This window comes from Pleurodeles waltl, chromosome 1_1 (assembly GCF_031143425.1).
Source record: "Pleurodeles waltl isolate 20211129_DDA chromosome 1_1, aPleWal1.hap1.20221129, whole genome shotgun sequence".
Lineage (NCBI taxonomy): Eukaryota > Metazoa > Chordata > Amphibia > Caudata > Salamandridae > Pleurodeles > Pleurodeles waltl.
Genome location: NC_090436.1, coordinates 997,201,860 through 997,218,710, shown reverse-complemented (window position 1 = coordinate 997,218,710; position 16,851 = coordinate 997,201,860). Strand labels below are relative to the sequence as shown.

The following is a 16,851-nucleotide window of genomic DNA, read 5'->3' as shown; positions in this document are numbered from 1 at the left end:
GATTCATCTGTGCTTACTAAATGTATCCTATTTCCATCTATCATATTATTTTATCTCTATTTAATGTTGCTATTCTTGAATGTTTGATGATACACTTCTCAGGCAGATTAAGGTTTTTTTAGACCTTTCGCTCAGCCTGTGTTGCTCATGTTCTTGTATCATTTGGTTCTTCATATGATTTACGTGACTTTAGCATTGTTAATCTAGGGTAAGAAATGTTTTGAACTTTACAAACTGGTGTGGTGATTCATGGCCACATGGCTCACAGTGCGTGTAATTTAAAGACTCTATAATCAACAGCAGGTGGTTGGTGCGGATGGCTGGGGTCACTTGAAAGAGCCATAGGACTAAAAGGAGGGTTTTGCAGAGAAAAAAACACATGTTTGTGTCCTTTTTTATGTTAATGCTGTGTGCAGAGCAACATGAGCCATTAGAAAAGGGACAAGAAGGGAAAGAGGTGAAAGAGAAGGCTATATTTGTCAGGGCACTTGAATGCTGAAAGAAATGCAAGAACATATCTTAACTGATCGTACACATTTTCCATAATGAGCGAAGCAGCACTTAAAAAGTATGTTGATTAGATTACACCTCAATGAGTCTTTATTCCCCCTTGAGGACTAAGTATTTGAGCATCTCTTGCCTTTAATACATATTTAATGGAGACTTGATATTGTTTAAAATTTATGTGATAGAAAATCTACAGAATCTCAACGTCGGTTCTCCCCTTGCCTACAAAAATTAAAAAATATATATAAATATTAACAATCGTTCACAAATGGAGAACGCTCAGGTCAAAAATACATTTCTAAAAGGCACAAACACGACCTCAAAAGAAATAACAAAACTTCGCAACTCTCAGCCAAACACACTGACGACTATGCCCCTCAATATTTGGAGAGGGAATGTGGCATAACATTAAACGCTGCTGATTTTGGACCTGGGGAAGTTGGTTCAAGTTTTGGCATTGGTTCTCCCCCCGTGCCTACAAAAAAAAACAATTTAAATACATGACAATCATTAACAAATGAAAATCGGGCAGATCAAAAATACATTTCTAAACACACTAACACAACTTCAAAAGAAAAATAACGTGCCCTCAAAATCAACATGAACGAAGCCAAAACAAACCAATCATGGTAAATGCTTTGCAACTTTGAAAAAAGTAGGTCCAAAACACATTATATAAGAATGAACAGTGCAATGATCTGGTACTTGGTCCATGCTCTCTGGCGGGGGGAGTAAAAACAGGAACAGGCATGACAAATGCATGCCATCGGCAAATGGGAAGAACAAAAAAAACAGCGACAATTGAAACAGCCAATAAAAACAGATAAGCAGTATGTAAGCCCATAAAGTATATACAACAGGTCCCGAGACAACACATGCATTGTTGAGGCTCAACCTAAAAATGTCTAACACATCCAGTGGGCCGGGTAGCAAGGTGGGAATTTTATATGTAGTTGCATCTATTCCACATATACATTCAGACTATCTGTATGTCTCACAAATTACATGAAAAAGTATTATCATGTCACCTGTCCCTCAACAACCCTTAAGTGGTTTTATTTACATGAGATATCACAAATGCTAGATGGATAAAGGACTGCCTTTTTTCATATTCTCTTAGGGTCAGCTGTCTCTAGGCACAGACAGCATTGCATTCAATACTGCATAAAGAGATGGGTGGTGCATTGGTGTCCAGACTGCTAATCAGTGCCAAATATCGGTATTACTGGGGAGTAGATAGGGCTGGGTGTCACACAAGCCACCTCTAGAGCAGAGTAATGAATAAAAACTCATTCCTAATAGGCGCACCAGACATGGCAGAAAACATCATAGGGATGCTTCTTAAAAAAATGAATACACAATAAATAATAATACTTATGTATCGCAAAACTAGGAAGGTTCTGCAATTTGAGAAACATTAAGCAAGTATTTTGTCTTGCACCAGAGGCTGTGCAAACCATAATACAACTGTGCATGTTGTTTTACCTACACCTCTCTTACTCGACATTGCATGTTTTTTTTGAGTGAAGTACAATATATGAAATAGTGAATGTGTTTCTTTCAATAACGTATAGTTAGTTTTTTCAGAAGCATTTTACAGCTCACTATGACTGAGACCATTACAACAATTTACATCTGCAAAGCTTAGCACAGACACTCGAGCACGTGTTGCAGAGATCTCTGTATAATCTGAAAGCCACAATTCTACATTCTGGCAGCGCCAACTCAACTTTTCATTTCATGAGCATAAAAACATTTGTATCATTGAGATCAACAATAATAAAACACACTATTAAGTGGCAAGAGAAAACACAGGTAGCAGTGTGAGTTCTAAACACTCTTTTGTCACTGAACGAGTCTCTGTGTATTTTAATTTATGATTTATTTAACTTATGCTGATTTTGATGATTTAAGAGAAATTGGATGTTTATTCATTTTGTACCAATAATTCAACCAAAGATATAACTCTGTTTTAAGAACTTTATTCTTATCCAAAACGCATCTGAAACTATAAAAATATGATTAAAATAAACACACTTAGAACAATCCATTCATCATTCAGGCATATTCATCATACAGCATTAAAGTTTTAAAAATTGTAGAAAACAAACAGGAAACAAACAAAACAAACAAAAATCCGTGAGCACAAAGATAACTCACACATGCCGGCATCACACCCTGACACCCCCAAAGACAGTATTAATCCAATGTTCTAATCAAGTTTGTATCCATTGTATCAAATGTGCTGGAGTAAAGACACCTAAACAATCTAGAATTTTAATCACATACTTTGGTATATTTCAATGGAAAATGCCTCAAATGTTATAGTATATGACATTCTTGAGATATCACATACCGTAACTGGAAAGATGGCTCAGTAAGTTTATTTTCTGCTCTGAAGTGTAGGTAATAAGCTCGCACCTTGGCATGGCCACCTAACTTTGCTGAGGTGGATACATTACGTAACATACTACACTAACATGTTATTTACAATATTTAGGCCCAGACTATGAGTTGTTCCACTCTGTACAACTATAAGTGGATCAAAGTTCCCACACCTGGATTTATCAAGGGAAAGGACAAGGAATGCATTGTAGTCCAGACCTTTCAGAAGCCCCCATCTGAACTGTAGCCTACACATGTAAGGAGCATGTAATGGCTCACCGCCATGCCAGGCGACATTCTACCTTCTATTGTCCACCCCCCTAAATAACCTCTCTGGACATCCCAACTGCATAGAACACAATACAGACATTTGCAATCTGCTTTGTTCAAGTGATAAATATCTGTGTTATACTACCTGGCATAGGGAATTCCAAGTGGAATATAGCTTTATAGTCATTAAAGGCCCACTCCAGCATTAAAGACCTAAGTCGAAGGCCAGGGCCTTTAACAAGAAAGCAGGCCTTTAATGGCTGGTATAGCCCAGCTACGGCGGGCTATAAACTATTAGAACATCCAGCCCCATCAGGGCAGAATGTTCTAATTAGTAAAACAAAGGCCTCAAAGAGCCTGAGGAAGTCTAATCCCCTTGGGCTCCCTCAGGCCTTTGTTCACAGCTGTTGCTCTGAAAGACGAACCTTGGAATGTTGGAGCTCAAGACTTATACCAGCCATTAAAAGCCCTGAGCCACTCCATTGCCTCCAATGCAGTGCTCAACATTCCAGTGTCCGAAATCTGTGTGGCAATTCCAGATCCCCATTCTGAGGAGTTTAACTCTCAATTCTATTAAACTGTTTACAGAGATTTCTGCCGTTTAGCACGTTCTGCCATCCTGGAATCGTTGCATGCAATTCCTTAAAGCTTGTTACTGGGGTCTAAGAAATATTACAATATCAAATTATTCATAAAACAAAAATCATTCTTACTGTATAATTCATGGGAACCTGCAATCCCTGCAAAAAACCTTATCCCTAATTTCCTTATTACATTCGAGTTGTTACCACTATAGTCATCTATAATTAAGCAAAATCATGTAGCTACTCAAATGTAACAAGTTTTCACAATTGACTTCAGACTTCACAATCCCTGCTGCCAGAAGCCAGGGTGAAAGGCAGGTCATCGAGAATAATTACAACTGGAGTTTAAACAAGCAAAGCACATACATTAAACTGATTCTAATATCTTTTGGCATAATTACTAACTGCTTTTGGTGTGTTCATATTGTTGTACAGATTCTGCTTTTATGCTTCTGATTAGCAATGAATAAGAAGAAGCAAGGCACTAAGAGCCAGATTTATCTAATTTGGATGCAACACAGGTGAGCAACCAACATTGCTGTGCTGCATTGTGTCAAAGGAAGAGAGCAGAACAGTCACATATCTACTATGATATGGCACTGTTTATTTATTTCCCTGCACAGACACATTTCATACAACTTTGAGTCATGCACATATCCCTGCATTATAGTGTGCACGATGTGTAGCATATGTTTTGTATTGGTAGGATACCCTAGATGGTTTAAAATGTTTCCAAGTTTGTATGTGTGCTGTACATTACAGCACACATGCAAAATTTGAAAAGTGGGGAGTAAAGATAACCTTTCTACAACATTATGCCTATCTTAATGAGATGTGAATTGTTGCTGCAAAGCCCCAGTCTACCATTTTTAGTAGATAGGGCTTTGCATCAAAAACCATGTGTGTTTGCATGGGAATGCCCACGTACCACCTGTGGGATGGCCCATTGATGCAAGCTAGTGCAAAGTAGTGTATAGCGTTGCTTTGTATTACTTTAGGGCTACTTCCCAATGCAATTCAGGATTTGGCACTGAACTGGTGCAAAGGCCTAATAAATCTGGTGCATTTGCATTTAGGCAGTTTACAGGAAGGGTGATGGTATGACGGTGTATTATTTTCAAAAAATGCCCTCTGTCGTACATTATAAGGATATTGCAAGTCACCGAGGAGTTATCTGGTTATATAGAGAAATGCAGTGGTTAGGTAATTATAAAATGTATCATTGAGAGCAAAAAGATAATTCAATTACTAATATATGTGGCCTAAATGTCTTTGCTACAGAATGCAACCTCACATGCTCTTCTTTTGTTAATTCAGGAAGCGGTCCCAAGACTCTTGTGACCCAATATTTAATCTGGGATGTTTAATCCCCAAACTATGACTGAAGTTGCATTGTTTACTGAATATTAAACAAGCTGCCTATACGAGGAAATGACCTATGGCATGGCAGGATCAAGTTGCTCCCATCGTAGCTGGCTGCTGGCACAGGCACTTTCTTTCGTTCTGAAAACCCTTTGTGCTCAGCCGAGGTGAAACCACAAGAGAAGCAAAATGGATCAATGATTTTTCTCACACCTGCCTATCAATAGCCATTTGCTGCTTTCTGCAGATATTTGTGTAATGTATTATCAGCCTTGTTATCTGTACAGGTAAATAAGATGACAGATTTATGTTCATGAACAATGGCTCTGCAAACGGAAGTAGGATTGGATCACTGCTGTCAAGGCACCCTTCAGAAGAGCAGCCATGTTGACAATCGTTAATCTCTTGACATCAACACAATGAGAGTTAGCAACAGAAAGATGATTAGGCACACAGCATAATTGAGACCTTGGAGATAGCATCACAAAATGAAACAAAAGGGGCACACCCACCTACTTACTTCATATCTGGACTCAAATCAGTCCACATAGTTGTGAGCTTTGTGTCTGTGTCACTAGTAAATCTGGGTAAACATACATCTGACAAACTGAGTCAAGGGGGTCACAAATGTTTGCTGAAATAGTGCAAGGGGCTGGAGACAACAAGATGGCTCAGTGAGTTAAACGCTTGACACTGACATAGAGGCCATCAATGCAATTTTGCAGACAAGGCATCATAAAAGTGGTTACCGCCCTGGCCACTTCTGAGTTCCCACACCCACCTTGGTGTGGGAATACTGGGTCTAGATTTACTGGATGCATTCGTTATCCAGTAAAAACATATTTGGGTCAATTGATAGTTTCCCCTTGCTTAGGGCTTATCGGCAGAAAAAGCATCAGAATAAGGATTTCACTTGTGGTAAGGGACCCAGTGTTAGTAGATCTGCATGTAATTCCCTATTCCAGGCCCTCTCACATGTAATGCCCGGATTCGAGGGCAGAACTATAGTCTGGAAACATTCATTCTGGCCTGGAAGCTCCCCCTCTGAATGTCAGGTAACTTATGATGAGGCCTATAACGATCTGAAGATCACGATAAATGGGCTATTAATAATATAACTTGCTATATGCAGTGCTTAGAAGCAGCAGAAGTGTGGTGTGAAACCCTTTTGCAAAACAAGCATTGTCAAAGCCAATTTTTCTCAGACTTAAAAGACCAATATATTGGCCTTACCAATGCTTTTTTGCAATCAGACTCATGTGCATATCTATCTGAGACACATGCACACTGGCAATCTTGAATGAGTTTTAAGACAGCTGTCGATATGCATGCATATACTGTGACGCAAGCGAACACATTTGTCACACATATCTCGACGCAAGCAAGCGTAAGTGTGGTGACTCAGGTGGCCATTTTTTGTTTACCATTGCAACATGGTCGAGGCCCATGTTAGAACAGTAAATTAAAACAAAAAAGCTCAAAAAAGGAACAAGCAGCCAAGAAGCACTTTAGAACTGACGGCACTCATTTTTAAAAATATTAACATGGAGACCGAAATGGATCTGAAGGCCAAGCAGAAGTGTGCAGGGGAGATATAAAAAGAGAGCAAGTGGAGCTTTAAAAAACATAGCAAAATGCTAATTTTAACAAAGGATGGAGTGGGGTGCATCGGGGAGTAGGGGAGGGAAGAGAGAGCTAACAAATAGATGCATGCCGATTAATCTCTAAATCTAAAATGTTTCAAAAGAGTCCCCTTAAGTATACAGTGGAAAGATACAACTCATCCAATAGGAACACTGTGATACTGAAATGCTCCTGGGTGATACAAACACAAAACTCTGAAGCAGTGCTCTTAAAACACTAGTAGACAACTGAGATAGAAACAAAGTTATGCAATCATGGACTGAGCTAAAGCCCCCTCTTAATATACATTTGTTTTCGAAAAAATAGATCTGTGTCCATTCGCCAAGAACTAAACACAGTATTTTGCTATGGCTACAGATAAACCTTAAAACTGGTGTCAAAGCTTGGTGGAGAAACAGCTAATTGCCCATCTCAGCCTATCCACCCCTGCATCTCTTGCTGATTATTCTGTACCCTTAAGTCCCCCAGCTACCTAGTGCAGTGTGGTATTAAAGAGCAGTCTTCTGAGTGTATAACTAAATATTTAGGGCCCGATTTATACTTTGGCAAACAGATGTGAAGGATATCCCGTCCACCTTTTCACAGGTGTCATACTATCTAGTGCACTTGCATTAAGGCAGGCAGGATAATATCCACCATGGTTGTGACAGAGTAACTTGACCCCAAACTCTACATTAGGCCCCTACAACTTTAAGTAAGTGACTTTGTCCAGTGTGTTTTCAATAGAGCAATATGTGGGTTGTAAAGGTGTGAAAGATACTTAGTGGGCCTGAATCACAAAGGGACATGACACTTTTTGAGTAATTTACACTTTTGAGTAAGTTTATTACATTTGGCTACTAACAAAAAAACAGTAGTAAATCCAGCACCACAAGCTGACAATGCATGGGGGTCCAAATGGCAGAACATAGACCAGTTCATTTACTGGCAAAGGGCCAACTGCTACAATCACCAGGAGGCAGCCACTTGAAAAGAGGCCTTCTGAGCCTGACCGGGCATGAGAATACAAACATGCAATTGTTCGCCATAATTTCCCAGCTTTGTACACGTATTGATGCCAGTGAAATTGTGCACCGACATTTAGCCCAATTGATTGTGCAACGTTATACTTGCAGTTGTGAGGGGGTATAAATGTAATTGCAAAATTGCACCAGTATAAGGACAGGGACATGGTCATTGAGACCTAAATGCTAACGCTAGAAACAAACACAAGCACAGCTTGGGTGCATTTTAACAGTAGCATCTGTTAGGACATCAGCACAAATTGAGCTACTGTAGATCTGGATCTAACCATAATATAGTTAATAAGTTTAGAATTCACCATTGGCGAAAAAACATTTGAGCATATTATTCCCCATTATTTACCACAGAGGTGCAAATGCTTTATGCACCTAGGTGTTTTTGTACTTTTAACTTTGCACTTGTAACTTCCTCAGAGGTTCACATATTTCCCCTTATACAATGTACTTTACAGGTATAAAGTTTAAACCAGCTAAGTACTAAGGGGACTATTTACGAAAAAGTCATGCAGTGCTGCGCAGCAAGACACCCTGCTGTGCTGCACTGCGTGACAGGGAAAGGGCAGAAATGCGCTGTATTTAAGACAATACAACACATTCCTGCCCTTTCCTCTGTGCTGGCACAGTTTTGGCAGCCTAGCTCCAACGGAGTCACACTTGCACAGGGGTGCAAGGGTGTCTGCGTTGCATGCATTGCATGAAGGATTGTTTTTGTGCAGGAAGGGGCATTTTCTTGCACAAAAACAATCTTGAGAGGCATATTCCGATATCTATGCTTGCTGCATAGAAAGAGAAAGTAACAAGGAGAAATAAATATACTTCTCTTCATTATGCCTCTCCAGGAAATGTTGATCTTTTTGGCACATTCCCTGGTTTACCAATTCTGGTAAATCTGGGAATGCATCAAACACCATGTGTCAATACCTACTGAACGACTTCCCAAGGCAGAGTAAGACAAAGCAGTGACTTATGGAGCCACTCTGGGCCCTGCAAAGTGTCCTTGCGTGGCTTCATAAATCTGAATTATGATTAGCGTCCCTCTTGCACCATGTTGCGTGGTGCAAGATCGATGCAAACCAGCTTGTAAACAGACCCCCAAGATACAATTGGGCATATTTATGAGAGGCTTGCGCTGTTGTTGCGTCACTTTTAGTATGCAGTGGTGGCACAAACCTCTCGACCATATTTATGAGGCCACGCAAAGCCACTTTGTGTGGCTCTGAATGGCCTCATAAATATGGAGTAAGGCAAGGCAGCACTAGTCGCTGTGTTGCCTTACTCGGCGCCAGGGAGGGGCTCCCTGGGTGTTGCAGTGGGTTTTCCCACACAACTCCCATGGGTTTTGACGCATTCCCAAATTTACAAGGATTTGTAAACCTGGGAATGCATCAAAAACATACAGCTCCCCAGGACAGACGTAACAAGGAGGAATATTTTTATTTTCTTCCTCTTTCCATGAGTGCTGCATGACTTGCTGCGCTGCCCTTCTCCCATCATCCCCGTAAAGTTGGCCCTATATGTAGTAAATAATTTTCTTTTTTGATAAAGGTAGTATTGGCTTACAGAGGGGCTTGAATGCATGAAGCTAGTATTGTGCAGCTAATAAATTACCTATCAGTGTTGGTAAAACCAAAATTATGAACTTTTTCAGATTGTAAAATCCGGCAATTTGTTCTTGAACAACGAGCCATTAGAAATGGTCACTGCTTATAAATATCCGTTAGTCACATATAATGAAAGAAGAGGGCACCAGTCTCATCTAGCATATTTTACTTGGCAAAGACTCTGTTGTTATCCTCCATGGAACCCCTACTTCGAGTTATATATGCCAAGCTGATGCCCACCTTAGACTTGTGGACTCCCCCCCCCGCAAGGGAAATTTTCAAGTTGAGTTGTTATGGCACACTTTGGGCTGCTTTTGTGTCTCTCTTGCTTTACCCCAAAGGACCAAAAGGATTACAATTTAAACTGAAGAGGCAATTGGAGATCCATACAACAAATTTTCCTAAAACCTCTCTTAAGTTTATAGTAGCCTCTAAGGGACATTGAAGTTACTAATTTGGTGTGAAGTATGAAAGAGAGTGTTACGAGCTCTAATTTTAATTCTAGACCATGTAATCAATTCTTGGCTTATATATTTGAATCATGCTTTGTCTGATTTACAGACAAAAGATGAGGGGGCGTCAAGGGCAAGTCTGTCTCTAACAAATGAGGCATAGACCGGATCAATGGGAGCCAGTATTCATGGCTGACTGTAGACTCCTACTTTTGTAGTTTGTGTACCAAATGTATCTTCTGTCTGGCATGCCTTTCCATCTACAACATAGTTTTGCACATCTAAGGCTCAGCTTGTTCACCTTGCAGGAGTTTTGAGCAAGCTTGAAAGATAATTACAGTATGCTGTGTTACAGACGATGAGTATATAATTTATACTCTCTGGTGCACATTATACAGGCCTCTGTCCTGCACTTGAAACTTTGAGGCACCACTATTTGAAACCTCTATTCGGCCGAAATTAGAGAAAGTAAAAAAACAGCCACTGCAAGTATGAAGTGAGATGACCCACATTTGACAGTGTTTTTTAGGAGGGCATATATTAGGTTTTAAAACAGTTCACTTGTTAGGGAAAGCTAGCCTTTTCAGTGGTTTAAAGCATAATTAAAGGCTCCCACTGCAGAATGTGAAGTGGGGCCACTTAGTCTCCCATATCTCACGAATATTTGTTGACCTTGGGCTGAATGGGGCCCTCTACAGGGTTGAGGGCCCCCTGAAAAGTTGGGAGCCCCCTGCGCCACAGGGGCTGCAGGGGCTTGTGTTACCCTGTGTGCCTTCTTACACCATACTTTACCTTGATTGACTGACCCTGTGCTAACATGGATTAATCAATTTGTTTTGGTTTTTAAAACAGGTTTGGAAAGTGTCGAAGGGCCAGATGTACGAACCATTTTACCAGTCCCTTTGCGACCGGTAAAATGCATTTTGTCATGTACAGAAGGCAAAATTCGACTCTGCAACTTGATACAGAATCACATTTTGCTTTTGGATTTGGTATTAAGAAGGGGCGTGTTTAGGGCATCCCTTCTTAATATCGAATAGCACTGGCATGTATGAATGTTTTGTACCTGGAATGTGGTTGCAAAACATTTACATTTTACCGACTCCATAGAGGAGGAGGTAACCCATTTGCAAACAGGAAGGAGTCCCCAAGGGACACCTTCCCCTTTGTGAATGTGGGGGAAAACATTTTTTAAGAGCAGGAAGCGGTCCCATGGACCCACCCACACATACTGTCGCAAACATGCCCAGGTCTCTTGGAGGGGTACCCCGACAGCCACAATGCACCCATTTCTTGCAACACATAACACATCAACAATCAGGGAGGCTAGATTATGAAGAGGTTCTACCCAACAAAATTGCAAAAATGCATCCCAAATCCATTAAAAATGGTAACTTTTTATATAACGTTCCATAATGCACTTTCTCCTTTTTGAGCAGTGTTACTATTATCCAATTTGATAGTAGTGAATTTTCCAAACGTGGGAGGATGGGAGGCTGCATTGGCCTTGTCAAGATTCGAAATCCTAACTTGCAGATCCAGCTGTTTCACTGTCTGTAATTGTGGTATGACTAGACTGCTCCTCGCCACGAAATGTCTGCTCACGATGAACGGTCTACACTGATACCATGTAGACAAATTACTTAAATATGCAGTTATGTATAGAAATAGACACGAAGATCCTAGCAATGTTAGGAATATGGTAGGCATAATATACATTGCTCAAATAACGGTTATGGAAATAGCAAAGTTAAAAAAAAAAACACAATATTATTGTCTACGGTGAATTCCATTAAGACATGATGATTTAGAAAAAACTAAAAAACAAGGTCAGGCTTATGAGGTTGCACCATGGTTGATGAAAATGACTACAACCAGGAATAAAAGAAAAACAACAAACCCACACTTCAGTTGTAACGTCAGAGTTACACCTGCCCGTGAAAAGCAAATGATAACTTTGGTGGAAAATGTTTTCAAATACCAGAAGCGTATGGGTAACAAGTGCAGGCCTTCTATTACACACAAGCAAGGAATGAATATGTACTATCAGTGGCAATAATTGCAGGAGGAGCCTTGCACTCCACTGTGTAGGTTAACGTTATAGATATGAAGTCATGAGGAAATTAAAACAACTCCAGCTCAAAAGATATGTACACTCCATGAATTGTTAATAACATAAAAGAGATGCACCTAATGCAAACTGATAAACTTCACAATCTTGTCAGGGATGGGAAGCACCATCTAAATGGCATATATTGTTTAGGAATAAAGTTGAAAGCTCTTTTGGGCTGACCAGGGATAGTAAACTGTCATACAAACACCAATTCAAAACAATATCATGGTCTTTGTGCATGCCTTAATAGCTTGTATATCATGCAGATGATACTCAGCATATAATTATTGGTATGTTGAGCATCTGAGTAGTACTCACAGTGCATACCTTGAATCTGTGTCCCAAGTGTAGCACTGGAATATGGCAGACATGCATCACTGGTACCCATGTGTTTTACATTTGACTGCTAAACTTGGTTTGTGCCCTTTAACAGTACATTGCATGCATCGTTAAGATGCGCCAAATATGGCCTAAAATTTTCAGCTACAGGCTATTGCTGCAGATCGCGGTTAGTGCATGTTCATATAAATTGGTATTATCATGTATTTCCATGACATACATCACAAACTCAAGTACGGCTACTGTATGTTCCGGTGTGACCAGTAAATACCAAGTGCAACATAATGTGTTCATGAGCAGTCTCACATGCCCACAAATGATCTCCCATGACTGGGTGTAGCCTTACATGCTGTGGTCCTGTACCCAAGTACCATATTTCTAAGTACTAGCATTATATGGCCAGATACTACAATCATATGTCCATTAAGCCTAATAGATCAGGATACCAACATAATTTGCACAGTTTAACTATCCTATTCCAACGCACAACCATCATATGACCAGCCAACATCATATTGTATAAGTTATAGTATGATACTTCCTGATAAGGCCCCATATGGCGGGTACAACCTCATATGGCGGATATGTGGCATTACAAGCCCTAGCAGGTTTGTTTGGCTAAATTTACCTGGCAGTGTGCTGCAATGACAAGCAGGGCTTTGCATTAATTGCATGGGAAAGGTATGATATGGCCAGGTACTGTGATCCTATGCCTGATACCCATTATCATCCAAAGCCCATGTACAGCTTTCCATCAAATAACTAGTCACAGCCTTACATGGCCAGGTGCTGCCATCATACGTCTTACATGATCCCATCAGCTGCACTTTGATAGAGATGTGGTACAATAAAACACTCCTGCTAAATTGTGCTTCTGGTGCTCGACTTCCACCAAAGATGAAGAGAACACAAGTACACCTAATTCCAACAGGAAATTGTTTATTTTGTTATTCTCCTTTTGAAATATTAGAGTGTTCTAGGTTATTGCATGAAAAACAAAATCAATGGTCACTGCCCTCAGGGAGAAAACTCCCTCCAGATCAGGACACTGATTTTTTACTCATCCAATCTTCCACTCTGGGAGCGTCAGGATCCCTTCCCAAATTATTGTGCGTTCTACAAATCTGTATAATATAACAGAACAGAAAAACAAAAAAGAATGCTGAGCAGTGCAAATAATATTTCGCCTACTAAGCCACAATAACAGACGCATGAAAGGCATAACTATCCCTTCAAGGAAGGTGGGGATCTCTAATTATATTGGCCATCCTCTGTCCATGTGGTGCAGGGACGTGGTGAGCTCCAAGGGCCCACCTCAACAAAATTGGTAGATGGTGGGCTGGGGAGCAGGAGTCCCCCTCCATGTGCTTTGCAGGGAGGCCCACTCAAGTTTTGTTACTCCACTGGACTGCACCGCACTGTTACAACACTAACTACCATCCCCAGTGGACTAACTATGCTCTGACGCCTGCTTTTGCAGCACAAACCATCTGAGTCCTAGGCTAAATTAGTCAAAAGCATTTAAAATAGAAGCTGCACAAGAAATAAGACAAACAAATGCCTTACTAGAAGATAACGAGTTAACAATAATTAAAGAACCCACCTCTTGAAAGTGAGGTGAAGAAAGAGAACGAAGGTGCAGATAACCTAAGCGTGCAGTGATCGGGCCTCATTGGTTGCTACTGCTCCTACAATTCAGTGCTCCCACAACCTTAAATTGCGGGGGCTAGTGTTTTTGGGTACTTGTTTGCTAACTAAAAGTGTCTATTCTTGCAAAGTCAAGAATGAGATACTGCATACCACATTGTAACGACTTTATGTTTTATGTACATTATATGCTAACGTTACTTGTTTGTTTCAGATCTTGCATTTTTTTCAAGGGCTATCCTGCCGTGTTTCATACCACTTACAGCATCAACATGTTGTCTAGTATAGCGTGAATCATCACTTAGGTATGGTACAACTGACGAGTCTATACCTTTCGGCAAAGCCATCTTTGCTAAACAAATCGTGCTGCATGAGTTCTGGACACGGCGGCCGCTTGTCAGGGTCTATCTGAAGGCATTTCTGAAAGATGAAGGTTAATGTTAGTACCAACTATTGTTTCGACAATCTCTCGAGTAGGCTCCTATAATCTTGAAAATAACTTTAGAGATGGAAACTAAAGAAAGGACTACATCAAAACGACAAATATACCTTTGTAATGTTATTTTTCTACTTTTGTAATCACTGTCTTTAAATGAATATTTAGAACCAGAAACTAACAAACGTTGATGTCATAAAGTTGAAATGTAACTGCATATTTATTATTTACATATTCTTAAAATGGACAGGTGAAAAAATATCCCATCAATATTTTAGTATATTTAAAAAAATAGTGTCCAGTGCTGTTTGAGTAAAATAAAATAGCAAGAGAAATTCCACATCTTTTCTGAAGAAAAACTGAGGATTCAGCTTTAAGAGGAAAAAGGTAAGCAAAAAGTTAAGTGAAAAAAAATTAACAAATGTATTTCTCGTTGTTAACCCAATTGGGAGGGGCTTCAATTTGCTCTCCATCTGTGGCACCGGAGATAAACAATAAACTCTTCAACTGTGCAACAATGATTGACAGGAAAGGCAGGATTTGTACTGAAAAGTCATGTGACAAGATAGTAGACAAGTGGGCGCTACCATCATATACACCGGATTGCTCGTTGAGACAAATTACTTTTCTAAGTGGGAAAACAAATGTTTCTTAGCATCAGCAAGGAGGAACGCGAAGAGTTTGCTAGATGGACTCAGATTATGAGTCTTTGAGTTGGATCAGGTAAGCACTATGAGTTTCCCAGAAGAGCGCATTTTTCTGCTTGGACAATAAGGCATCATCTAATCACATACAAACTACAAATTTGCAAAGAGTAGAAATCCCCAGCTAAGCAAAATAGAAGACCATTCAGGCCAGCACATGGGAGCAGGTAAAAGCTATCAGCGGGGACAAAAAAACCTCATTATAGTCATTAGCAGAGGAAAAAATCTTCTTAATGAACTTTAGTATGACTTTACTGAAGGACTGAGTACTCTAGATTCATGTTTACATTTGAATTTGGTTAGCAGCAGGTTCAATCAAAGAAATAAGGGCTCAATTCACCTCAATTGTTTTTGATTGAGTTAATGGTAAAAAATATGTAGGCATACTGCAAAACAGTCCTGCCCTATACTACAAATTATAATGCACTATCCTTTTGACTGTCGTGCAACAATGGACTGTGGTATGATAGGACAACTGACATAGCTTTTATCTTCTACCTGTGGTGTTAGGCATGGGTCCATACTAAAACTTTTTATTTAAAATGCTTTCTGAACTCCCCCCTGAAATGTGTTCTTATGTCCTTCGGATAAGTAATTACAGATACAATATCCTTGCTCCTCCATATCCTTACTCTGGGAAACCTCATGGGTCTATAGCTCTGGGTGAATTGTTACATAAGATTCATGAACAGGAGTAATCTTCAAGTTACTATTCCAAACCTAAAGTCTTGTCTCATAACGCTAATACATCTCATCGCTGTGCAAGAGTTAATAATCTGTCCCTTGAAAGAGTACCTACATTGAAATAGCTTTGTCCTTTCTATACTCATGCGCTGGCACAGAAAGACAAATTAAATACCAAATGGGCATTATAAGCCTAGAAAAATGTTGGGCTAATTCATATTTCCTCTTATTGTGGGGTTGTCCAGTAAAGATGTTGCTTATAATTTACAACAAAAGTAATTGCCCTGCACAACAGTAGTCTATCGTGCTTGGCCAACCTGGCTCCATGCAGGTGGATAAAAATATATTTGTATTTTATCTATATTGATCTACATGGTACATGAGGACTTGCTGAGTATATGTATCTATTAGGCAAGTTTTAAGTTGAATCCTACTGTTGAGGCTAGCATTGGAGGAGTAGGATTTAACAATAAAAATAATTAAAAATATGTGGCATTCTTCTGGTTGGTTTGTTTATCTCCTTGTAATATTACATAAATAGGAACTTTCTAAACTGTAATTGCTCTACTGGTGTAATAATTCGTCCCCTCTTCCCAGTGGGGCAAAATCTGACCTGAAGAAGCGTTAGTGATACAATTCACAAATAAGAGGAGGAAATGCAGAATCACTAAACTCCTCAGTAAACCATATATCCCATCAAGGCCATTCCTCATGTGCATCATTTTCTCAATTTGCTTGAGAATGCTCAGCAAAGAAGATTTTTTTAATATTGCTACAGCTCAACAATTTACCATGGAACTGGACAATATGTTGTTTATCAATGCAATTGGGACACTGCTTTACTAAGAGACGTAAATTCAGTTTTTACTTTTTTTGCCCCTTTTAATATGAGATTACAGTAAGATACTTATTACCAATTTTGAGGATCCGATGTTTCATGTAATGCAGGCTCCATATCTCTATTTCCTTTTGATGCATGTCTATATTATTAGCTTTGCACTGGAAATGCGTATGTCTTGTGCATTCTAAATAATACAATAGAGTTTATGCGGCAATCCTGGTAGGTGTGCAATATCAAACAAGTTGGACAAATTGAAGGGG

The 16,851-nt window shown here is 39.7% G+C and overlaps 1 protein-coding gene across 1 annotated transcript in view; it reads right to left on the bottom strand.

Moving 5' to 3' along the window:
* Nucleotides 1-16,851, bottom strand: part of CDKL2 (cyclin dependent kinase like 2) — a 305,603-nt gene that overhangs the window by 55,885 nt on the left and 232,867 nt on the right. The window contains exon 7 of the mRNA XM_069230289.1: nt 14,258-14,346. Within this exon, the coding sequence (XP_069086390.1) occupies nt 14,258-14,346 (89 nt within the window). The remainder of the gene's footprint in view (nt 1-14,257; nt 14,347-16,851) is intronic.